Source organism: Pelecanus crispus, chromosome 3 (genome assembly GCF_030463565.1).
Source record: "Pelecanus crispus isolate bPelCri1 chromosome 3, bPelCri1.pri, whole genome shotgun sequence".
In the NCBI taxonomy this organism is placed as follows: Eukaryota; Metazoa; Chordata; class Aves; order Pelecaniformes; family Pelecanidae; genus Pelecanus; species Pelecanus crispus.
In genome coordinates, this window is record NC_134645.1 from 69,476,438 (window position 1) to 69,500,867 (window position 24,430).

The 24,430-nt window shown below is 36.8% G+C and overlaps 1 protein-coding gene across 16 annotated transcripts in view; it reads left to right on the forward strand.

The window, feature by feature from the left end:
- The window catches only part of MED23 (mediator complex subunit 23), a 40,223-nt gene that overhangs the window by 14,579 nt on the left and 1,214 nt on the right, over window positions 1-24,430 (forward strand). For 2 of the 16 annotated variants that reach the window (XM_075708231.1, XM_075708232.1), the window contains 18 exons: window positions 2,992-3,192; window positions 4,647-4,790; window positions 6,317-6,462; window positions 7,046-7,291; window positions 7,491-7,633; window positions 8,201-8,375; window positions 10,007-10,170; window positions 11,321-11,445; window positions 11,911-12,116; window positions 13,062-13,242; window positions 14,195-14,365; window positions 15,611-15,827; window positions 16,650-16,886; window positions 18,294-18,459; window positions 19,453-19,525; window positions 20,570-20,784; window positions 21,646-21,766; window positions 23,750-23,932. In XM_075708231.1, coding sequence (XP_075564346.1) covers window positions 2,992-3,192; window positions 4,647-4,790; window positions 6,317-6,462; window positions 7,046-7,291; window positions 7,491-7,633; window positions 8,201-8,375; window positions 10,007-10,170; window positions 11,321-11,445; window positions 11,911-12,116; window positions 13,062-13,242; window positions 14,195-14,365; window positions 15,611-15,827; window positions 16,650-16,886; window positions 18,294-18,459; window positions 19,453-19,525; window positions 20,570-20,784; window positions 21,646-21,766; window positions 23,750-23,932 — 3,114 coding nt within the window. Of the gene's footprint in view, window positions 1-2,991; window positions 3,193-4,646; window positions 4,791-6,316; window positions 6,463-7,045; window positions 7,292-7,490; window positions 7,634-8,200; window positions 8,376-10,006; window positions 10,171-11,320; window positions 11,446-11,910; window positions 12,117-13,061; window positions 13,243-14,194; window positions 14,366-15,610; window positions 15,828-16,649; window positions 16,887-18,293; window positions 18,460-19,452; window positions 19,526-20,569; window positions 20,785-21,645; window positions 21,767-23,749; window positions 23,933-24,430 lie in introns of those variants that run through there. The other 14 variants (XM_075708233.1, XM_075708234.1, XM_075708238.1 and 11 more) reach the window with 12 other exon arrangements.

A 24,430-nucleotide genomic window follows, 5' to 3' on the forward strand; every position in this document is an offset into this window, starting at 1 on the left:
GGAGACACCATTTACTCTTGCAGGGATCTTGGACTCTGAGGTTTGGTCTTCTGAATCCATTTCTTAAGTGTAGATACTTATTAAATATTTTTGAGCTAAATGTTGTTTGCTTAAAATATTTGAAAACTGTAATAGCTTGCAGCTAGCCTTACCGACTTCATAAAATACTTTTAGGGAACACTTTTAACTCTGTTTGCCCCCCCCACCCCCCTCCCACCCCCAAAACCAACGAACCACCCAACCAAAAAAATAAAACACTAAAAACCCAAAACCAATTGAAGCTTCGATCCACTGAAAAAAGTACCATGAGTCCATCAGAGGGCTGGTCTCAAGAGAAATTTTAGTATCAAGTTGTCATGGTAGCGCTTCCTTCCCCCCACCCCCCATATTTCTTTATGGTTTAATAATGTTTTCAATGAGATTATGTATTTTTCAGATCTTTAAATATTATTTTCAGGGCAAAATGGAGAATATGTATTTATATAACCAAATTTACAAAAATTTGGATAATGTTCTTTTCAGGAAAAAAGCATATGGTTTTGAATTTGTGAGGAAAATCAGCTCTCACCTATATTTTTATTTGTCTCAGTATATACTGAGATGTTCTTTGTTATGAGTAATTAATAAAACAAGGCCCCAATCCTGCAAATTGTTATGCAGCACGGTATTTATTTCTGAGTGCTCCAAAACTGTAGATACAAAATTTGTGCAAAAATGTATATTTGCTGAAAAGACAGAAAAAACAATGCCAGAAAATTAATGAAGATAAAATATGAAGTACTGCTATATTTCTTACTGAAACTTGGTTTTAAAGCAATAAAGGCATGATTTTCAGAATAAAAGAGTGAATTTTTTTTTTTTTTTTTAAATTTCCTGGCTCATAAACTTTTCCCAATCTTAGAATTATTCAGAATAGTGAAAATTCCTACTGGAAATTCTGGCTTTCTTTTTAACAGTAATATTTTCCTGTTGTATTCTTTGAATAACTTTATTCTAAATTAATATAGCCTATCATGATTAGGCTTTTGTACATTAACCCAGTGCTTAGCAAACTATTAAATTTCAAGCCCTGTACATAGCAGTTTTGCATGCTGGATTATAAACTAGCCTGTAGTGTTGTCTGTTGCACCCTGCTCTGCTTCATAATTAGTTGCTTTGGGAGGGGGAAGAAAAACGAACTGCAAAAAACCCAAAGTATTCTCAACTGGTGGTGTTAATACTGCTCTCTGCAAACCTGTAATGTGGTTGATCTGTGATAATGCCGTTGCATACTGGAAGAGAAGGTGAAATAGTAATCGATGCTTTCTGGTTTAGTTAGAGGTTTGTGTTAAGCATGCTTCAAGAAAGCACAGCTAGAATTGTAGCTTTCTGCAGTTTTGAGCTGGCGAAGAGCATGCAACAGGGGATGCTGTTCACCATATTTTGTCAACTTTTCCCATTCTTGCATTTTATTTTTAATTGGAGAGAGTCTCTTTCTTTTTTTTTCATGGCAAAAGACTACCATCAGTGAAGGTAGAACAAGCATCTCCTTCCAGCATCTCTCTTTCCTTTTATTATTTCTTTCTGTATTAATTAAAAGGGTTTTTTTAGGCTGCCTGGCTAGTAGGTCAAAGAACTCATCTAAGGCATCCCTAAAATGTTTTATGAATATTTGGGCAATCTTTTTAAACACGCCTTTTTGCCTCTGGAAAGGGATACTGCATTTTCATGATTAGTGTTTGAGCAGCTCAGTTCCTTTTATTTTGTGTCATTAAAGTAATAATGTTTTCTTTAAGGCTGCATTATGTTACAGGCATCAGGTGTTAAAAAAAAACCCCCAAAACACCCCCCCCCCCCCAAACCCAACCCCCCCCATTTCTGAATAGAGATTGTAATGAAACAGAGGTTAGATTATTTCCAAAGTGCTAGCACTGTCTGAAATAGGTTTAATTCCTGACAGCTTTTTGTCCTTAGTAATAGTACTTTGTACCAGTATAAGTATATGAATGCAGGGTAATAAAAGGTTGTTGCACTAAAGAACTTGTGATATGTGACATTATACTTCATCGTCTTAAATTGAAGATTTATAATCTGAGTTCCAAACCACTGGTAGTGGGCCTGCTTTACATACATCTGTACTAACATATGTATCTGAATATATAATGCATTCCTTGCTTGATCATTATTAAAAGTCATCAGGGAAGTTGTGTATTTTAAATGATTTCTATGTTTGCGTAGCTCACTGTGGCGATTGCGGCAGTCTAAATCTCACATCTAAAGAGCTCATCACTGTGATATGTAATTCCTGTTCTATTCACAAGATGTAGAATCTACCACTTTTACCAGATTCATTTTCAAATCTTTTTGATCTTGTCTTGTACCCGGTGGTGCTGTGTCAGTAGGACAGCACCTAGTTATAGGGGTATTAACCTGGTGTTAATTCTGCTGCTAGTTGTAGGTGAGCCCAAAATAAGTGAAACAGAGAATAGTCATTAAACACCTGTATTTGTGTATTGGGATGTTTCCTCTGGGTTTGGTGGTATACTTGATACATCTTTTTCTTTATGGTGATCCCTACTTTTGAAATGGACTTTAAAGGAGAAAAGAGGGGAGAAAAAAAACCAGTAAAAAACCCCAAAACAAACAGAAGAACTCCCACCGGTGTGTTAAAAGGATGGACTTTGTTTTCCATGAGTGCAAAATCAGAGAAATAACATTCTGCGTGAATTTATTAAAAAACACAAACAAAACCCCCAGATGTTATTTGTGCATTGCTGATCTGTGTTTTGGAACAGAGTAGGGAATTATGTAACGTATGATAAGACGTAAAAATTGTTGTGATCTGTAACATAGTGCAGCTTTAATACACTGGCTTATCCTTAACTTAAGTTCAGACTTCCATTTCATGCTTCCCAGCCTTCTGTCAAAATACCATACTGTAACTGCAACTATAGAAGTGCTGAAGTTAATGGCAAGGCTTTTGGAATACTGTATCTGATCTCTGCCTTACAGCACAAGCAGCGCTGCCCTGTGCTGGAAGACCAGCTGGTGGATCTTGTGGTGTATGCCATGGAACGGTCTGAGACTGAAGAGAAGTTTGATGATGGTGGAACCAGTCAGCTTCTGTGGCAACATCTCTCCAGCCAGCTCATTTTCTTTGTGCTCTTTCAGTTCGCAAGTTTTCCTCATATGGTCCTATCACTCCATCAAAAGGTAAATTGTTTGTATCGCTCCCACTTGGTAAGAGAGATTTTTAAAAACAAAACAAGGGTGTTTTTTTTAAAAAAGAAAAAGGTCACTCACCCCTGCAAGAAGTACCTTATGTGTAAGAATTACATTTTTGATCATTGTGCTCTATAGAAGTAAGTCACATTCTCAGGTTACCTTGCTGTGAGCTAGGTCTGTTTCCAGTGTATTCAGTTACAGGATGTTGCGTTATATTTGGATTCAAAATGTGCTAGTAACTAGAATAAGGAGATAAACTGGCATAATTCAGAAGACCTGAGTACTGTGCTGTTACATCCAGTTTACAACGAAGCTTCAAACAGAGCAAATACCCTGTTCAGTTTGTGAGCTAAAGAAACATGCTGTGTAACTTTAGAGTTTGTCTAATCAAAGCAATCTAAACAAAGATCGCTTGTCCAATTATAGTGATATTGGCAATCACAGTCCAAAGTTATTATTACTTCCTAATAATAATTCTGTTAAAACTGATATACTTTTTAGTAGTTACCCTTTTCTCTGGTGCTCAGTGCCTCTCTGAATTCTGAGGGGGCTGGTGCCAGTCCTCCGTAAGAAAGGAGAGGAGGGGTTACAGTAAGTCAGCAACATCCTGAGCTCTTTGCTGAGAGAAAGTATGGTAGTGGTGGTAGGAAAGGGGTGTTCTTTCTCCTTACTATAGGATTAGCTTGTGGCTATTTAGATGCAGTTTCTAACATGCGCTACACATTGCTCCATCTTCATTTGTCCACAGTTCCATGTGTACCTCAAAATTTACTATGTATGTTATGTTTTACTTGTGATGGATTCTAGTTCTCTGCTCTGTTACCCCTCAAATTAGTTTTACCAGAGTTGCATTCCTTTAATTACTGTTAATGAACCATTGAAACAACAGGCACTATACAACACATTTGCACAAATCTAATCTAAAACTAAAGCAAACTACGTAAGAGTAGAGGGTAAGAATAGAGTGCTGGTTATTAGGGATTTGCTGTTTCAGATGAAGTTAAATAACGAAACGTCCAGATAGGTCCACATGAAGCGAGCCCAAGTTGTTCTGGTTCAGAGAGTTTCTTTATAGACAGAGATAATATAAAACTTGTGGCCTGCTGCTTGCAATGGCAATACTCTACTTGGCTCCAGGGCTGACAATTTAAGTCCAGTATTTAGGAGTTGCTAATTTTTCAGAACAGTGATCCTTAAGAGCTATATACATTTCTACCATTAATTGTTGTGGCCCTCCCAGAGTCGGTTTCTGCGTTACAACTACAGTACCTGTTTACCATCTTTCTGAAAACATGCTGTGCATTTCTGCTTAAGTGTTGCTATAAGATACCCAGTAATCTCTCCTGGAACTGTTTTAGTCTGCCCTTCTACTTTTATAGGAATCTTTGCAGTGATTTTTCTTCTGCATGCAGTATTTGTCTGTTACTGAGTGTTTTTGACAGTTGGCAGGCCGTGGTCTCATTAAAGGAAGAGACCATCTGATGTGGGTGCTACTCCAGTTCATCTCTGGCAGCATCCAGAAGAATGCACTGGCCGACTTTCTCCCAGTTATGAAGCTTTTTGACCTCCTGTATCCTGAGAAAGAAGTAAGTCTTCTCTTTGAAATTAAAAGTTTTATTTTTAATTCAACCTGAGACCTTCATATGTCAATATTACTGTCATTCTTGAGTCACTGTTACAGCAGTGTGCTGCATAGTTTGAGAGAGATGTTTCATAATTAAATGAAAATTTTCAGGATTTCCTAGCTATGTTTTTCCAGTAACCGCATTTGTGCAGTGTTTTAGGGGCAGAAGAGACTGCTGTTAAATCACAGTCAAGGAAGAGATGATTGACTAAGGTTTTGAAGAGTTTGTGAAAGCACTGAGAATACTATTAAGGAATAATGTGGAATTTCATTGTTATGTCTGGGCTGTAACAGAATAATACACTGAGACACGCTGTCAGGTCCAAAGAATTGAACAAGACACTTCAAGTTTGTTTTGTAATAATGGTTATTTAAAATTCAATCTGTGGTAGTAAATCAAATCCTAGTCATGCTTTGTACGTTCCTGTAGAGTGAAGGTTCCTGAGGAAGGGTGGGTTAGGGGAAGTGCTTAAACTTCCACCGTGACAGTGTTGTCAGCATGAAGTCCTGATTGCTTGCTCTTATCATAGTGCCATCTATTTTGGGTCAGTAGATATGTTAACACGAATGTGTGGTGTACCAAACTGGTAAGTAGCAATTTGCCCCCTCTTAAGTTAGTTTTGACCGACAGAAATTGTTCAGTACAATGTGTTTCATAAGCTTGCAATTGCTTTTGTCAGCACAAAATATGGGAAGAGTGACGGGACTATTTACTTTAACTGTAGTGATGGGCTCTGAATTACACCTTTTTAAAGTGTTTGTGGGACTAGGGCATTTCTGAAGATTCAATTTCACAAGCAGTTTAGATGTTACCTACTGATGTTGCTCTTAAGAGGATTTGTCTTACTCTCCCCTTGATTATGTGTTGCTTCTGTCTCACTTGTGCTGTCAGTGCTGCTTGTGCAGTAGCAGCTGTACCAAAGGGAAAGAAATGGGGATTTTGGCAAAAGGAGAGAGCCAGAGTGCCTTTTCCAATGGAATATACCTGAGTCTGTAGCCAAAAACTTTTGAATTTTGCGTTGTATCTGTTCCTTTTCAGAGAAGTATATTAATCTTTAAGTATAACAGTGATGCTAGACAAGTTACATTTTTCAGAAAATATTGGGGAACCACTGAGTACCTACTATGGAAGCATATACCATAACTGATTTCTGAATAATGTATAAGTGGGAGGCTGAGAGTAGAAGTATATGCTTTGGAACTATGTATGTCTTGAATTTGTATATTCTCAGCATAAACTTCCATTTGCTGAGGTCTTAGGTTATTTGTTTTGGGGCTTTTTTTCAGAATAATTACTGAGGTCCAGGTCTCTTCCAGAGCTCTTAATTTAAAATTGCAGATGAGGGTAGAATCTGTTCTTTAAAAATGTTGATTATGGTGTTGCAAGTCAGAAAAAGAAAAACTTGACCTTGTGAATGCTGGCTATCTAAGTTGGTTTTCTGTGCATTAATACATGCAATATGTCACATTCATGTGTTCTTTCTTTAGTGTATTCCTGTACCTGATATTAACAAACCCCAGTCAACTCATGCTTTTGCAATGACCTGTATTTGGATTCATCTGAATCGGAAGGCCCATAGTGACAACTCCAAGTTACAGATTCCCATTCCTCATTCTCTTAAACTTCACCATGAGTGAGTTTTTGGGCGGGTTGTTATGTTTTTATTTGTCTCTATATGTAATGGAATAGGAAGCTCCAAGTCTGTATTCAGAATGTATTGTGTGATGGGATGTTGTCTAAGAGTTATCAAAGGAATGAAGCAGGACTAAGAAAGAGCTCAAAGTCAAAATATCTCATAACAGGTGAAATGCTGTTATCGTACAGCTAATGGAAATAATATATTACATCTCAGATTAACAAATCTTTTTTACTGATGGAGAACCTGAAAGGAAATTGACTATTTTGTTTTAGTATGCTGTGGTTTGGAAAGTGTGGATGAGCAGTACTTTGAATTAAGTTTTGTCTGGAAAGGTGATTTTTTTAAGTGTAGTTTTCTCCTGAGGTGTTTTTCTGATATAGGAAAATCGTAACACAGTGAGTGGAATTGTGGCATAAGATGTACTCATTTTGATGTGGTGCAATTAATAAATATTTTGGTTTTTCTACTATTTTACAATGGATTTTTGTCTGGGGTTATTGTGGCTGTAGTCCTGGAATGCATGTGTATTATTCTCCTCGTTTCTTTCTACTTAATCTTTAATCTCTTTGGCACACAGGTTTTTGCAACAGAGTTTAAGAAATAAAAGCTTACAGATGAATGACTACAAGATTGCCTTGTTGTGCAATGCTTATTCAACCAATTCAGAGTGTTTCACTTTGCCAATGGGAGTACTAGTAGAGACTATTTATGGAAATGGCAACATGAGGATACCTCTTCCAGGGACTAATTGCATGGCATCAGGGTCTATTACCCCGTTGCCAATGAACCTCTTGGACTCCCTCACAGTTCATGCCAAAATGAGGTACAGTAGGCAGCTACCCCCCCCCCCCCTCCCCCCCCCCAAAAAAAAAGAAACCACCAAACCAACTGTAACTAATTATCATCAGGAAAGCTTTCCTGTATCTGGCCATGTCATGTATCGATCTGCTGATTTACTTAATAAATTTCTTAACTTTCAAGCCCTTGTTTTTGATCGAAAAATACTTTCTGTCTTTCCTCAGTCTGATTCATAGCATAGCTACGAGGGTGATTAAGTTGGCTCATGCAAAATCTAGTGTGGCCTTGGCTCCTGCTCTTGTGGAAACCTATAGTCGCCTGTTGGTTTATATGGAAATAGAGTCCTTGGGCATCAAAGGCTTTATCAGTAAGAAAGAAAACCATTTTTTTTTTCCCCACGTCCCCCCTTCCTTTTGTTCAGTAGCATTTTCTTTTAATGGCAACTAGAGACCATAGTAGAAATGAAGATCTAATGATGCAGCATGTTGAATAAATGTATAAACTATATGAATATAAAATAAGTTGTAATAGTTATCCTAGTTGCTCCAGTAAATTTCAGATGAGTGCACTGCTGTCCCTTTATGCCATCACTTGTATAGTCAGGACCTTCCTAGTTACATTGTGTTGTGCAAAAATATGCTAAATAGAAAATTGTAAGCAAAGTTACTTAATTAGGTGCAAGTGATATTCAGTTGGACTCATTAAAATAATTTGCATGGCTGCTGTATATGTTCATTCAAAAGATTATTGAGCTCTACACCTTTACAGCATCTTCAGAGAGCGCTTGCATACGCACTCTTTGTAGGTAATAAAATTTTCAAATCAAATATCAGACTTGCAGCTAAATATAACCATCTATCCACAGTGTACTCTGTAGTTGTATTTTAAAGTGTAATCACTTGGAAAACTTACTTTACAAACTCTTTTTCATAAGGTCAGCTCCTGCCAACAGTGTTCAAATCTCACGCGTGGGGAATTTTGCACACTCTGCTGGAAATGTTTAGCTATCGGATGCATCATATCCAGCCTCATTACAGAGTCCAGCTGCTCAGCCATCTCCATTCATTGGCTGCTGTGCCGCAGACTAATCAGAACCAGCTTCATCTGTGGTGAGTGATAGTTACCGTGTTTAACCATAATCTCAGATTTTTTCATCATCATATGCTGAAAGCTATGCGAGAACTATGTTTTAAATGGGACATAAGTACTTCCCAGTCTTAGTTCTGTGGCTAAATTGTTTTGTGGTATCAGCAGGTCATGTTTCAGAAATACAGTTAGATGTTAGCAGTAGTGCTCTGCAGAGTTGCATGAGGCAGCGTCTTGCACAGACATGGCAGCAGTGTCGCAGGTCAAAACACAGGAGTGCACACCAGAACTGTCATGTCAGGAAGTGTTGGGCAACTGTTGAGCTTACACTGGAGATAAAGGGCAATGCCTGCTACTTGTAGTCGCAGTGATTGCTTGTCTACCAGTGGGACTTGCTTGCTTACTCCTGTAGGGAATGTTTAATTCCATTACAAAAGTTAATTCTTTAGCAAAGATACTTTTCAGTCAGATCAGAGAAATAATCGGATTCATCCTGCAGCTGTGAAGGCATTGGCACAAAGCTATGGTGGCTGTACATGAGCCTGAGCAGAGAAAAAAGTGTCACTTCCACTGTATGATGTGTGTCAGCATAAACCACGTATAAAACAATGGCTAATTTGGATACAAGAAAGAAGGAAAAGCTGGTTAAAGAAGCTCTAGAGTTGATATGCAGCTAATTCTAGGGAAAAGCTTTGAGTTTAACTTACTGTTAAAAAAGTTGAAGGGTTTGAGTTTCAGTTTGTATGTAGAACCTGGGGTTTGTTGGGGAAAATAGTGTCCATTCACTCTTAGAGTAGAATACTTCTTGTGCGTGTATCTGAGGGAGACAGAGCAACCTTGTTATTATCAGTTCATGTCAAGGAAGTCTAATTAAACAGTAATTTCTTAGTCCAAATTCAAATTGCTCGGTTGCTTGTCCTTTATCAAGAATAAAGAGAACAAGTGAAGACAAGTTTCTCGTAAAATTCAAGATCTTTTTTATTCACGTAAATGTTTTGTCATCTTAGTCTGAAATATGGATGTTAATCAGTCACTTTTGATAAGCATGGCATGCAACTAGATTGGAGTAAACTAACCTATGGCTTTGGCATTTCAAAGACGCGATGTTGTAAAAGTCTCTTAAATTACTTCAAACTACCTGGTGTGAAAAGCTACTAGAGTACTGGAAAATAAAGTGCTTTTAATCAAAAGCAGTACTTCCTCATTTCTTTAATAAGGACAATTTAGTGCTGTCTGCTTCAAGGTGATAGTTAGCTTTGAAACTTCCCATGCATTATTCATGCCTTTTTATTCTGGTTTTGCATATATTTATCTATGTATTCTTGTTTAGATAAAGATATTAAAAAGGTAACAAAAGGGGGAGTGTCTAAATTGGAGAGACTTGAGGCTCTTTTTCAGGGGCTCTGCACCTAGATTTTTCACTAAATCAACATTTGGGAGCTTTACTTGAAAATAAAGTACTCAAGAAACTTGTTATCAACTATTTAAAGCAGTGGAAAAAGCAAACTTTTCCAAAAGGTTAAGAACATCACTTTCAAAACATATGTTTCTGTATTATTTGAAGCAGAAAATGGAGGAAAAATAGGTATTTTTTTGAATCTTAGAAGTAGCAGCGTAAGCATTATTTGCTAACTGGATTGTTTCCTTCTTTCAGTGTTGAGAGTACTGCTCTAAGGCTGATCACAGCTTTGGGCAGCTCAGAAGTCCAACCACAGTTTACACGATTCCTCAGTGATCCCAAAACAGTTCTTTCAGCAGAATCAGAAGAACTCAACAGAGCTTTGATCTTAACTCTAGCAAGGGCAACACATGTGACAGGTAATAGCAATACTGTGAGATAACATCTAAGTGAAAGCTGTAGTCAAGCCATTTCTCTAAAATACAGTTTAATAGAATATCATGGAAATGATAAAACATATCCCATACACTTCTGGGTTTGAAAAAAGTATAATTTTAACTTCCAACTGCTTGGTTTTAGGCAAAAAGCTATTACTAAAGCAGTAGTGAAATCAGACATTGTTTAAAAGTTTATTTTTGTACAGAGGTACAGTGTGACTGGTGTTTTTTTTACGGTCTTATTTTCGGTTTCATTATTTTAAATTTAAATGTTTGGATTGATTACTGATAGATGCCATTTAAAAAACCAACCAAACAAAAAAAACAAACCATGAAATGTTCACAGCAAATATGTTGCTCATGTGGAAGCCACACCCTCTACAGCTTACTTTTAAGTAGTGTGTTGTTTGGGTTTGCTTTCTTGGGGAAGTGTGGGGGAAGCTATTCTTTTGTGTTTTAATGTTTTAACAATGTGGAATGACGTGGGTCGGGTTTTTGTTAGCAGGGGATGTTTCCTCTCTCTCCTTTTTTTATGGTTCTAGTCTGGAGATTCACTGGCGAGTTAGAACAGCAGTATTTCACAAAAACTGGTGGAGATGATTTGAAAGGGAAAGGGATTCTTTGTGTTAGGTTTTTTACTTTTTAACCTTTGCTTAACCTTTAATATTAAATCAACACTGGGGTTGGGGGGATAAGGCATGTGTTTTATTTCTGCAGCTTAATTGGGAAAGGCACTGCTGAGCAGCCTTTTTAAAGCAATATAAAATGGCATCTGGCAATTTCATCATCATTATCTTCCTCAGGATATTTTTTTTAAGTCTAATCAGTTAATCAGCAAAAGCTTGCCATACTGTCATTACAGGAAGTTAAATATAAAATCTTAAAATCATGATTGCTTTATTTCTAGCTCAAAACCTAAAAATAATTTTGTTATTGTTAATAGCATAAAAAAAAGATAATATCCAGCTTGTTCTATAGAGTAAATAAGATTCAGAGAAAGGGGATGGGAGAAGTTAGCCAAAAAGGAAACCCTGTTGAACTAGCAAAGTCTTGATACATGTGACTACAAAAGGAATGCCAATAAGAAATGTTTTTTTGTGTGAAATTCTAATATCATCAATCCATTTTCTAGACTTTTTCACAGGCTCTGATTCAATTCAGGGAACTTGGTGCAAGGATATATTGCAGACTATCATGAGTTTTACTCCACATAACTGGGCATCACATACGCTAAGCTGTTTTCCAGCTCCTCTGCAGGTAATAGTTTCAAACTGATGATTTTATAATTGGAAATACAGAGAATTTACTCTCTTAACACGATCTTTTTCCTTTTGCTAGTGGGTGAGATTCTTCCCCTGTCCAGAGTACATTCATCTCAAATCCCTAAAGAATGCAGTATGACTGTAACATTGCTATTTCTTCAGAAATGCATTAGCTTCTCCTGGAGTATTCTAAGGCCAAGTTTGGCCAAATGATACTTCTAGTGGAAGGTAAATGAGATCTTTTAAATAAATTTAAAAATAAAATAAAAAAAAAAATTTGGAGAAGCCTTTTTTCTTGTAGTAATTTGCCATGTAGCTTTGTTAGTGACAAAACAGTCACTGTGGTGTCACAGTGAAGCAAGGATGTAGCAACTCCTAAGGTGCTAAGTCAGGCAGAAGTTTGCCTGTTCAGATGTTTTATTCTAGGCTCTCAGTCACAGCAAAGCCTGCTTTATTTCAGGTGTTCTTCAAGCAGAATAATGTACCTCAGGAGAGTCGTTTTAACTTGAAGAAGAATGTGGAAGAAGAGTACCGAAAGTGGAAGTCTATGACCAATGAGAATGATATAATCACACACTTTTCTATGCAAGGTTCACCCCCACTTTTCCTTTGTCTCCTATGGAAGATGTTGTTAGAGACTGATCACATTAATCAAATTGGCTACAGGTGAGTTTAAAAGATGTGCTATTTCAAAGTTATTACAGCAGCATTCTCAGTTCTGAGGACATAGGCCTTGTGCATTAACAGCTTGATGTGTACTTTTTTATTAATTTGGAGCATGCAGAGCATGGAAAAATGGAGTGGAACTAGGTATTAGCAAGCATATCATAATAATTGTGCAGTGTTTAACATTGGTTACACCACAAGGTGGTCTGTAATGCATATTCTTCCAGGTAAGAGATGAGAATGTGAGGTTTGAATTAAGCAGTTTACTTGTAATGGCAGTGTTTCAGGCAATCTGAAATAGTAAACAGATAAAGCATTTATTTACTCAGCCTTTATACATGAATAAAGGCCGTATATTTTTTTAAAAAATAAATGTTGGATTAAATTGAAATTTTATTACAGAAGAGTAGTCCTACAGTTTATTCACTTGTTCTCAGTAGTAACAGCAGCTCCAGCTGTGAATAATAGATCCTTTCTTTTCAGTCCTTGTTAGGTCTGTTGAAACAATATTTATGATAAAGTGTGTTACTCTTCTGTGCAATGAGGAAATACCAGTATTTTAATGCTATGGTTATATTAAAACACATACTGCAGAAAAATAAAGTTGAGTTGCAGAAGACTATCCTAAGAGGTGTATAACTAAAAATGCATAACTAAAGTGTGGGTTCTGGGCAGAATACTGTACATAAGAATTGGTGAACTTGAAGCATTTCTTCTGATTAGTATCCAGACTTTAGAATTCCATTGCTCCAAGGTTTTTTTCCTTTGCTTTGGGGTTTTCTTCAGTTCATTTGATAAAGGGAGGTTTTTTGTATTTTTTTTTTAAAGACAGTTGTATTAAAACCCACTAACTCTTATAAAATAGACAAGTTAAAAATGTATTAAGAACAGTAACAATTGCTTGTTGTTTCCTCCCCCCACCCCCTTTTTCTTCTTCCCTGCTAGAGTGTTAGAAAGAATTGGGGCCAGAGCTCTGGTGGCACATGTCAGGACATTTGCAGATTTCTTGGTGTATGAATTTTCTACCTCTGCAGGAGGCCAGCAGCTCAATAAATGTATTGAGATTCTCAATGACATGGTGTGGAAGTACAACATTGTAACACTGGATAGGTTGATACTGTGTTTGGTAAGTATTGCCTTAGAAGATAAGATGCCAGTTCTTCACGTGGAGTCTGCTTTCTGAGTCACTTTTGTAGGAGCAATCTTTTTAAAAATGCATTGGTTTTAAATACTGACTATTTGCCAACCTAATAATCAAGTAAAATAATAGATTACTTCTGTAAGCAACATAAAACTTGAAGTCTTACAGTTCTCTGAATCTTCAGGGGAAGCTTTTCTGGGTTATTTAATGGCAACCATTGAATTGGTATTATTAAATGTTGTTATTAGTGCTTTGGGTCACTGACCTCGGAGCTATGCAATTATTTCTTCAGCCTGAAAAGTTAGAAGGGGTATGGCATGCCAGGATTCAGAAGCAAATGGAAAATCTTGTATCCATTAGAGTTGCTTTCTCTGCTTAGAAATCAGCCCCATCAGAAGAGTAGGGGAGAAGTGGCATTCTCTGTTTTTCCAGGTTATCCTACAAAATAAAGCAGAACTCATCTAGAGGGAATTAAATTTTTCTTCAGTAATTATCCTTTACTTATATTTTAAAATCTCACATTAATGTAAAGCTGGTTGTTTGAATTTTAGTTTGGTTTTCAAACTGAAGTCCAAACATGTCAGAGTGGCCAAAAGTTTGAAGCAATCTTAACTTCATTATCATTAATTGGTTGTTTTCAATAAGAGAACTGACAGCTAAAAGAGAGCTAGAATTCTTGGAGAACATGCTAGCCCTGGGGAGTTTGTAAGACTTTTTGCCTATGGAATAAAAAATGTGATGGGTACTTTTCACAGGAGGTGATTGAACCTGCCTCTGTTCTGTGTCTTCACTTAAAGAATAGACTTGAAAGACCATATGTTCAGTGTGAATTTATGTACCTAATGTGCAGCCAAATCTGCTAGCCAATGTTTAGGGGTTATAAAGCAGACAGCACTGTCAACTGTAATTCCATGTTTTCTGATGCATTTTGTTTAAGGCTATGCGCAGTCATGAAGGAAATGAAGCTCAAGTCTGTTACTTCATAATTCAGTTACTCTTACTGAAGCCTAACGATTTCAGAAACAGAGTGAGTGATTTTGTGAAGGAGAATTCTCCGGAGCACTGGCTGCAGAATGACTGGCATACTAAGCATATGAGTTATCACAAGGTATCAAAGCTAATAAAATTCTTTTCTTGCAATACTTTCTGTGGAGTTGAGATCAGCCAGAGAGTCTTTTGTCCTGTCATTTACAGGACAGCTCTGTCAATTTTTGGAGTTAGTTAATAGTAATTTATTTGGGCTAGTTTAAACAAATCACTATGTTTATATAACAATGTTAAAATTATAATGCAGTGGTACTCAAAGATAGAAGCAGCTGAAGAGTTGGTTGCAAATTCGTTCTTGTTCATCTAAATCCAGTCATTTTAAAAGTTTGGCTTTACTGAAATTCATTGAGAACAGAGTTTTTGTGCATCAGGGAAAAGGTATTTCATTCTGGTGTTTTGTGACCATAACAATAGTTAAACCTGTGTTTTCTCCTAATTATTAAAGTTTCTTTCATCTGCTGTGTGGCAAGAACATCATATGCTGACATGTTAGGGCAGGGAATTGCTGAGATTTTAAAGCTGCTGTAAACATAGTGGCTTCTGCTGGCTAGAAAAGGATGTACCAATGGAGTGTTCTGTCAAAATATAAATCAACACTAAGATGAAATAGATACAAGCAAACTCTCATGTAGCTAAACACATACAGTCTAGTTCTGATCCAGAAGCTATTTGGTCTGTATTAGCCCTCTGCTTTAGCCATACAATGTCTTAACAGTGCCTAAAGGTGTAAGGGTAGCAGGGAAGCAAATTATATCAGCCTGGGAAGTGCTCCGACATGGCTGCACAGTTACCAGACCCAATGTGGCATATAGAAATTTCAGTCACAGGTCACAGGTATAGCCTTCAGCTGTACTCATCTGGTATTTGAGTACACTCCAGCTCTTTCTCAGGGAGTTATTACATGCGTATTATTTCTAGTGTTCTGATTCAGTATGTGACGCAGAAACTTTCAGTAGTGCTGATTTCCCCTAGGTTTTCTCTTAAAACACTTGACAAGGGACACATAAGCGCTGGCTGCTTTCAGCTTTGCCTTGGGATGCTTAACGTTCTCTTAAGCCCATGTTGAGTGGTGGTGAAATTTTGTTTTGTTTTTTCTGAAGAAGTTGTTGTCTACTAGTCTAATAACTAAATTATTTCACTCAGTTGAATTTTCTTCAGTAAGTTTTACTGTGAAATCATCTCACTGCATTCGTATGTGATAATGGGGGTTGTGAAGTGTCTTTTGAAAGCAATGTAGATGCTGAATATTTAACGCACTGCTTTGAAGGAAAGAGTGTTTGATTTTGTTGAATTTCTTTCCCTCCAGAAATATCCTGAAAAGCTGTATTTTGAAGGGTTGGCAGAGCAAGTCAATCCCCCAGTTCAGATCCAGCCCCAGTACCTACCAATTTATTTTGGAAATGTATGCCTGCGCTTTTTGCCAGTGTTTGACATTGTAATCCATAGATTTCTGGAATTGCTTCCAGTGTCCAAATCACTAGAGACTTTATTGGATCATCTGGGAGGCTTATACAAATTCCATGGTAAGTTATTTGTGAATACAGACTTTTATTCCTGTTGCGATCATTCTATTTTCCTTCATCTGCTTCATTCATAATTTTCATCTACTAGCACAGCAGTGTTTTAATCCTTTCCTATTCTGTAAGCCCTGTGTACATTTCCACAGAGAATTGCAATCCCTATTTAGTGAATTTCAGCCTGCTAACAGTGAACTTGCTTTTATTCAGGTAGCTCTTGCTAATTCATGCTTCCTTCACACCTTTCCCTTTCACTGCCTTCTAGCAGTAAATACTTGGATCTGTGTCTTAACAAACTTTCTGCTACCAAGACTGAAACAGCTGAAAAGCAGTTCCTCCATTTATCCTTGTTCAAGATTCAAATAATGTGACCTGATTTTTTTTTTTAACACTTTTATAATAAGTTTTTATATAGATGTCATTGCTATGTTATGCCCAGACAATTTACAATATTCTTTTTTTACTGTGACTTCATACCTGGATTCTTCCTATTTAACACCTTTTATGTGAAGAGATGATTTAGGCAGTTTACTTAAAAATATGTTAGTATTATCATTAAGATATGAGCTGTTAGTAATACTGATTTTCTTTGCTCAACTTCTGCCCTTCTGCATACACATTAAAATATATGTACAAGACAAAGGAAAATCAATGTTGTAGAGTACAGTGAAATAAAGAACGTGAATCAATTCCATATGTGCTGTTTTTAAATACATACAACTTAGTCTTGTAGAGCTCTTGATTTAATTTTATGTTTGCTACCATAAACATAATAGTGGCGCTAGAAGTTATTTTTGGTTTTTGTTGTTTTTCTCTTCTTCTTGGCAGACCGTCCAGTGACTTACCTGTACAACACTCTTCATTATTATGAGAGGCATCTCCGAGAGCGCACAAACCTCAAGAGAAAACTTGTTCATGCCATAATTGGCTCTCTCAAAGATAATCGCCCACTAGGCTGGTGTCTAAGTGATACTTATCTCAAATGTGCTATGAATGCCCGAGAAGAAAATCCGTGGTTTCCTGATGACACTTACTATTGCAAACTCATCGGAAGACTAGTAGACAATATCCTTCTTAAAGTTTGCGTTAAAGTAAGCTATGCCAATGCCTTATAGCTCTGTTTCATCAAAGTATAAAGTTCAATTTCCACCTATTCAGATACAAAACAAAGCTTGGAGTTTTTATTTAGCTGCATATATCAGTCTAAATTCATATTAGTTTACTTCAATGTACCTTTTTCTATTATTCTACACAGGGACTGTGCTGCCCTAGTGAAAACATCTTGAAAGATTTGGTGAAAAGAAAGTACAGTACAGCTGTATAAATATTTCACTGTTTAATGCATCACTTATAAATACAAATACTGATGTTTATGCATTCTAAATTGAATTCTAATTGCCACATAAAATCAGTTTGATACAAAGCATGAATATTTAAAAAAAAATAGAAAATATGATTACTTTTTTCTAATGCCATTAACAGTATTACTGAAAATAAAACATTTTAAGCAGTGCCACATATAAAATGGTATATAACTAGCTGTGTCTAGTTGAAGATCAGTATATGTGCTGTTAGCAACTGCTGAGAATTTGGTTTTTAGGAGTGAAAAACTAGAAGTTATTTTTTTAATGCACACCTACATTTTCCTAATTGCTGCCTGTTATTAGTTTTTACAATTATGACTACAACTGATTTAAATTTCTGTGGAAATAGCTGATGAATCCATGCAACTATGTTCTAGAGAATGGGGCTAGTGGAATCTCCCTGGACTTTGTTGTCTTTCTGGGTCAGATTTACAGGAGTTGACCAATTTTCTGGATGTTACGTGTCTTCCTTCACTCCTCTTCCCGAACTTGCCTTTCTTTTATGTGTAACTTGAAATAAGTTTATTAGATCTCTCTAAAGAAAGCGAAAATTATTTAAAACCCTGCTTTTATGTAAATATTAACTGTGTTTGGAGATCTTTTCCATATGTAGCTCAAATGAGTTAGTCTTGGTTGGGAAAGTAGAATGTTTTCAGAGACTAAGCAGGTGCCCATTTTCCATAAACTGTCACCTTAGAAGTCTGCTAGAAGACCTTATACTGAAGCGAATTAATGGTTTCAGATTATGCAAAGTAGAAAATTCTTGTTATTTTCATCTTCTTGTCTTGGAAGCAGATGGTGAATGAGGTGGTTGATGGTGTTTTGTTCCACCTCTTAATTGGGGAAATTTATCCTCTGCGTGACCTTGTGTGTGTGGTATATTTATAGCTATGTATTCATGTAGTCCTTCAGTGATTGGGTATCATTGCCTTATATTCGTACTTTTGTCCATATGTCTTATTTTTATGAAATGTGGTTATTTTATTTGTGCTCGATAACTTTCATTTCAGTTCAACTTAGTATGTGTAGTATATACGTGTATTTTTAAGCAGTGTGCTGCTTACACTAGTCCGTGTTGGGGCAGCTTTTTTTCCTTAATCATTGCCACCTATGGCAGGCAAATCACCTGGTCCATTTCCGAACTGTGACTGGAGATTCAATGAGTTTCCTAACCCAGCTGCCCATGCTCTCCATGTTACCTGTGTTGAGCTCATGGCTCTGGCTGTTCCAGGGAAGGATGTGGGCAATGCATTACTGAATGTTGTGCTGAAGAGGTATGTTGGCTCTCTGAAACTGTTTTCTGCAATATGTAATACATAATTAGAGATTGCTAAGGTGGTCTGTGATACTCATTTTCTTAGGTTTTTATAAATTTTTAATTAAGTATAAATACTTTAAGTTTTGTATATAAAGTATTTTCGGAGGACGAACAAAGTATAGCGAGCAATCAGAAAAATCACATGCTGGATTTCTGTGCTGTAGTGGATTGCATGTGCTTCAGGAACAGTTGATTCAGCATGATCCCCTTAAAAGACAGAGGGAAGACTTCGCGCTAGCAAATAACTTGTCCAGTGGGTTCAGTGGCACAGGGGCTGGAAAAAGTCTGTTCTCCTTTCAGCTGCGGTGGGAGGAGGACATTTCATCAGTTAATATCACAGTATCTTTGAACGCAAAGAAAGGGGCAGGAAGCATTCAGCAGGACTCTGAATCCTCCTGATGCTAATGTAAAATCAGAATTACTTTGAAACAGAGCGGTGTGCCAAGGCTAGCCTTTTGTCGTGATGCATTAAGTTTGACCCATAGCTCTGTTTCTTGCTGAGCCACTGGTAAAAGACCTGAAGTGAAAGAAAGGACGTAGTATTCTTGCAGATGCTCATGTCATCTTTGAGCAATGGCGAGCTGAAATGATTTGTTTTCAGCATCATTCAGTTTCATAATATATTATTGTTAGCTCTGGGGCACGTGGAGGAAAGGACTCAATAAAGGGACAAGTAACCCTTAAGCAATGAAGCCTATTCAGTAGGAAGAACAGTGTGATAACAGCCTTTGAATCTACTAATGCAAAATCATGCCTGAACGAAGTTTTGCAAGCAACATCACAAAAGCATTTATACCATCTGTTGGCTCTTCTAAATACCTGTATGTGTATAGTTCTCTCAACTTGAAAAGTATTCTTTGCATAAGTATACCTTGTCTTTAGGTGCACCAGAAGCACAAATTGCAATTGTCAATTTCAGAGCTTTAGTTTTCTTTTTCTCTGTCTCTAGTCAGCCCTTGGTGCCAAGAGAGAATATCACAGCTTGGATGAATGCAATTGGACTAATTATCACAGCGTTACCAGTGAGTCAATATGTTGTATTAAAAAAAAACCATGTTGTAAAAACTTCTGCAGTTTGCAATGTGATAGTCAACATCTGTAGATTCCACAGAGAGCTATTCAGAAGGCTACTTGCGTGTTTGAAAAACAGTTCTTCCTCCAGCACAGAAAAATTGACCAGGTTTTCTGGTTTTTTTATTATGTTTTGAGACTAGGGTGAAAAGAAGTAAATCACTCCTATTTAAAAACACGGTTAAATGCTCTGTGGGTAGCATTGAGAACTGGAACTATGAAATAAGAAGGTCTATAAGGGTTCTGATGCAAAGCTCATTTTCTGTTAATGCTTGCGCGTGCACATCCTGTGTCATTTAAAGCGTGTAAATGAGATGTGCCTGAAACTGCAAAAGCAAATCTATGCAGTGTTAGAGTTCACGTATCAGTAGAAACTCTGATCTTCTAAATATAATGACTCTTGGTACCTAACCAGGACTGTCTGAGTAATTTTGATCTTGCTTACCTGTTGCTTATATGTGCAACAGTTACCCTTTCCTTGCAACTTCTCTTCGTCAACAAAATGGTTCCTTTTCTTGGAAGAAAGCCAACATGGATTTAATCCTTATTATTTTTATAATGATTCTTATTATTCTTCCTGTTCCGTTTCCTTGCATCTTCATCTATATTCTTTGACTTTTGTACCTTTTTTTGGTTCCTGTTTCTGCCTTGACTTTTTTGGTCTGTTTGTGTCTGTACTCAGAAAACTCTCAGTCTCATCCATTAAGGCTTTTTGCCTCTGCTCTGCTTTTTTTGGAGACCTTTATATTAGCTAGCTAAATAATTAAATTCATTAAATAAGTCTTGATAATGCCACACCCTCAAGTGTCCCACATCCACTAACGTGGGTGCTTTCTGTATCGTGCTTCTTAATTTTCATGTTTGTGAGGCAGGGTTATAAACTACCATGTACTTGAAAACATTTTAAAAATTCAATAATAGTAGAAAGAGATGAGGAAGCATTGTCTTAAACGGTGTTGTATTCAGAAGCAATTCTGACTTTTGTTTTTTTCCAGGAGCCATACTGGATTGTCCTCCATGATCGCATTGTGAGTGTTATCAACAGTCCCAGCTTGACGTCAGAGACAGAGTGGGTCGGTTACCCATTCCAGCTGTTTGACTTCACAGCATGTCACCAGTCTTATTCTGAGATGAGTTGTAGCTATACTTTGGCTTTGGCACATGCTGTCTGGCATCATTCTAGCATTGGACAGCTTTCCCTCATTCCAAAGTAGGTGTAATGATATTTGATGATTTAATTTGTCTTTTAAATTCCATGCATATTGTAGATAACAAAGCTGTACCTGTAGCACTTACACCAGCAAATATGTACAGGGGAGCTCCAAAACTCACCAGATAGGTCACGAGCTTTTTTTCCAGCTCCCTCTTCCACTGACGTAACTCTTGTTATCTGTAAGCTTTGGGGTTTCTGTGTAAAGTGTGACTGCCTTTAATGAGCCTTTTTTATCTTGATTAGCTTTTATGCTTTTATTACTTTCAATTTTTCTTAAAACCATTGACTGTAGCATATTCCTAAAGCATCAACTGTAATCAGTGAATGTATCCTTAACTCTAGTAAGTACCTTCTAGCTACGAGTTGAGATGCTTTGACTGAGGGATGTGATAGTGGTCCACTTAATCATTAAAGCAAGTCAAAAATATGACTGCAATAAAAAGTTGATTAGACTTTCCCCAGTGCCATGTTAATGAGAGAACTAACAGACTTCACTTATAAGTCTTAAAATATTGGACAAAAATGAAGGTGGTGTGATGTATTCCTCTCAGTTAATCCTGAGCCTTGATTTTAAAGCTAGTGTTAAAACATCAGAGGACAGCTTTTTGACTCTGTGTAGCGTTGTGCTGAGCTTAGAATTGTTGCCTGTTCTAGTCCAGTAATAATGCCTGGAAATCTTCTAGAGCTTCACTGAAGTAACTAATATTTGAAATAACTATATTTGCATAACTACACTGTATTTTCTGAAATGAAGGCCCAAATTTGTGAGAGAAAATGTGATGTTTTGGCTAGAATTTGGGGTAGAGGGGGGAAAAAAAAAATTCCCATTGAAGTAGTATGTATCTTGAAATACTACAGGTTCCTCACAGAGGTATTGATACCCATAGTGAAAACAGAGTTCCAGTTACTTTATGTTTACCACCTTGTTGGTCCTTTTCTACAACGGTTCCAGCAGGAGAGGACACGATGCATGATAGAGGTAAAGTGTAGCTCTTGGTCTGCTTTATACGGTATACGTTATTTTAACTTTGCAATTATATTACAAGGCAGAATCTGATAGAGATCTTTGCTAAACATTCAGAATTAAATTCTGTACAAATTAAACAGTATTTTCAAGGATCTGAATTGCTGAGTTGGTATTCAGCTACTCAGTTAACTGAAATCTTGTCAGCTTGGTTCAGAATAAAACACCTAGCACTTTTTTTTTTCTTTAAAACAAAGAAAAAGAAACGCAGCTCCCAAACTAGCAAGCAACACATGCTTGTTTTGTTCTCAGACTGCATGCAAAATACATATCAGACTTACTGCCTGTTTTAAAAGCTTCTGTACAAGGGAAGGAGCTATACAAGAGCTGAATTGTGAGGATGGAGGAGCACAAGCTGTTTCTTACGTTCATAGCAATGTGGATAAGGGTAGGGGACGAGAAAAGAGACGGAGCTGGCCAGTAGGCATATGAGCTGAAAAACAGCAGGTAGCAGAGACCCTTATAGAAAGAAGAGCTTAACTTGGGAATCCTAAGCCTTTAAATATCTCTGCTGTCGGTAAATAAACACAAAGCCTCTATGTCAAGTATGCATCTTGTCTCCCTCTAGAGTCTGACCAACATAACATATATGTCTACCACCACTACTGATTACTTTTTCATCCCCAGTAACCAATATCTCTGCTGGAGACTTCACTGTTAACCTTCTCAGGTCTCCATTTGTCCCTGTGCTACAACTCCCCCCTGCCTCCAGTTCTTTCTAAAATATTTAGTTTGCGTACATTGTTTTGTGAAGAAGACAGAAAGTGCAGGGATGCATACACAGTAGGAGAGGAGTTTTGTAACTTTTGTTCCCATGTTTTTGGATATATCATGAACATAGGATACTGTAAGAAACTGTATCAGGTAGTTAAATAATCATGTGGCAGTGTTTCTGTGTACTTGTTTACGTATTTCCTTTAGTTTTGCCACTGAGTTCACGGCCTTTTCTGGTTCTTTTTAAGTATACTTTGGAAGTATGCTTTTCTTTTTCCTTTTTCTTTTTTTCTTTTTCTTTTTTTGGTCTTAAAGCTACAATAAAAGTCACTCCAGAAAGTTTTTTCATAAAGCAGTGCTTAAGTAAAAGTACTGGAGAGCAACAGAAAGTACTCTTTAGGTATGGATCAGTATAATTTTATAGATTCCTGTCTAATACTATAAATAGCTAGTAAGTATTGCTTTGACTAGTTTCTTCCTTCCTCCATCAGGAAGGAAGTTTTTTCTGTGCCTGCATTCTCTGTATTGAACCAAAATACAAGAAAAGTTAAAAAGCTGTCATCTTTCTGTGCTTCTTAACGTTCCCATACCACTCCTTTTTCTTTTCAAGGAGTTGATTTCCGTGTGACGAAATAGTGAGGAGCTGCTACCCTCAGGGTAGGCAGCAATTATCATCTGACTTAAATGACTAAGCACAAAGTTCAGGTTTCACAATTGCCATCTTTAAATGGTCGTAGGCATACATATGTTTGCACACAACACTTCCTTAATAAGTATATTCAAACATTGTAGTTGTAAACTGTTTGTAGAGAATGCTTGAACCATTAAAATGCACTATATGGATTTGCTGAAGACCTTGCTGAGTCTAGATACATGCTGAATGCAGTAAACTGTAATGTCTTCTCTCTAGAAGACTCAAATCTTGTGCTAACTTTTCCCATTTTTTTTACTAAGGTCTACTTTTGCAAATTTTGTAGGCACTTACTCAAACCATATTGCAGTCAATGATGTTTAAGCGCTAATTATGTAGCATGTACCAAAATACTATTATTGCACTCACTGGAAGTTAACTTGGGAAAATGGAATCATTTTGTTAAGCATAATGGGATGAGTTAGACTTGCCCATGTGTCCTTGCAAGAAAGTAAATAGTTAGGAATCACAGATACTTAAAAAGCAGTACATATATTTATTATACTGTTTAACGGTATTTTTCTACTCTAAAGCATTTTAAAAGCTGTTTTTATTTGAGGTGCTTTTTGTGTCCGTGGAAACAGATTGGAGTGGCATTTTATGAAATGCTCCTGAATGCAGATCGGTACAGCTCACACCTGAACTACATGGATCCTATATGTGACTTCTTGTATCATATGAAGTATATGTTTACAGGTGACAGTGTGAAAGACCAAGTAAGTAAACAGTAGATATTGATACTTTAATTATCTTCCTTCCCATATAGCAATTTAATCTTTTTATTAATTATTTTCATAGATAGCAGTACAACAAAACGCTTAACAGTTGACTAGTCTCTATATGCAGATGAGGAAGTTGGTACACTTCTACCCACTTATAACGCTTTAGATGCGATAGACTAGGTGTCTCGGATTTCAAGATTAATTTCTGTAGTCTGAAATTTAAGATATAGCTTGAGGGTGCTTTAAGTACTATTATTAAAGCAATCACTAGAAATAAAGCTATTGGATCTTTCATAATTTTTCCTCATTTCAATCTATACCTTTTAAGTTTTTACCCAATTTCTGATTCATTAATATAAGTTAGCATGTGACAAAAGCAAGAATGCATCCATGTTCAGTAAAAAGTGTTCACCCAGTTTAGTTTGTAACAGTATGCACTTTCAAAAGTGTCAATTGTGTGAATTGTTTTGCAAAGCTTTGTTGTACAACTGT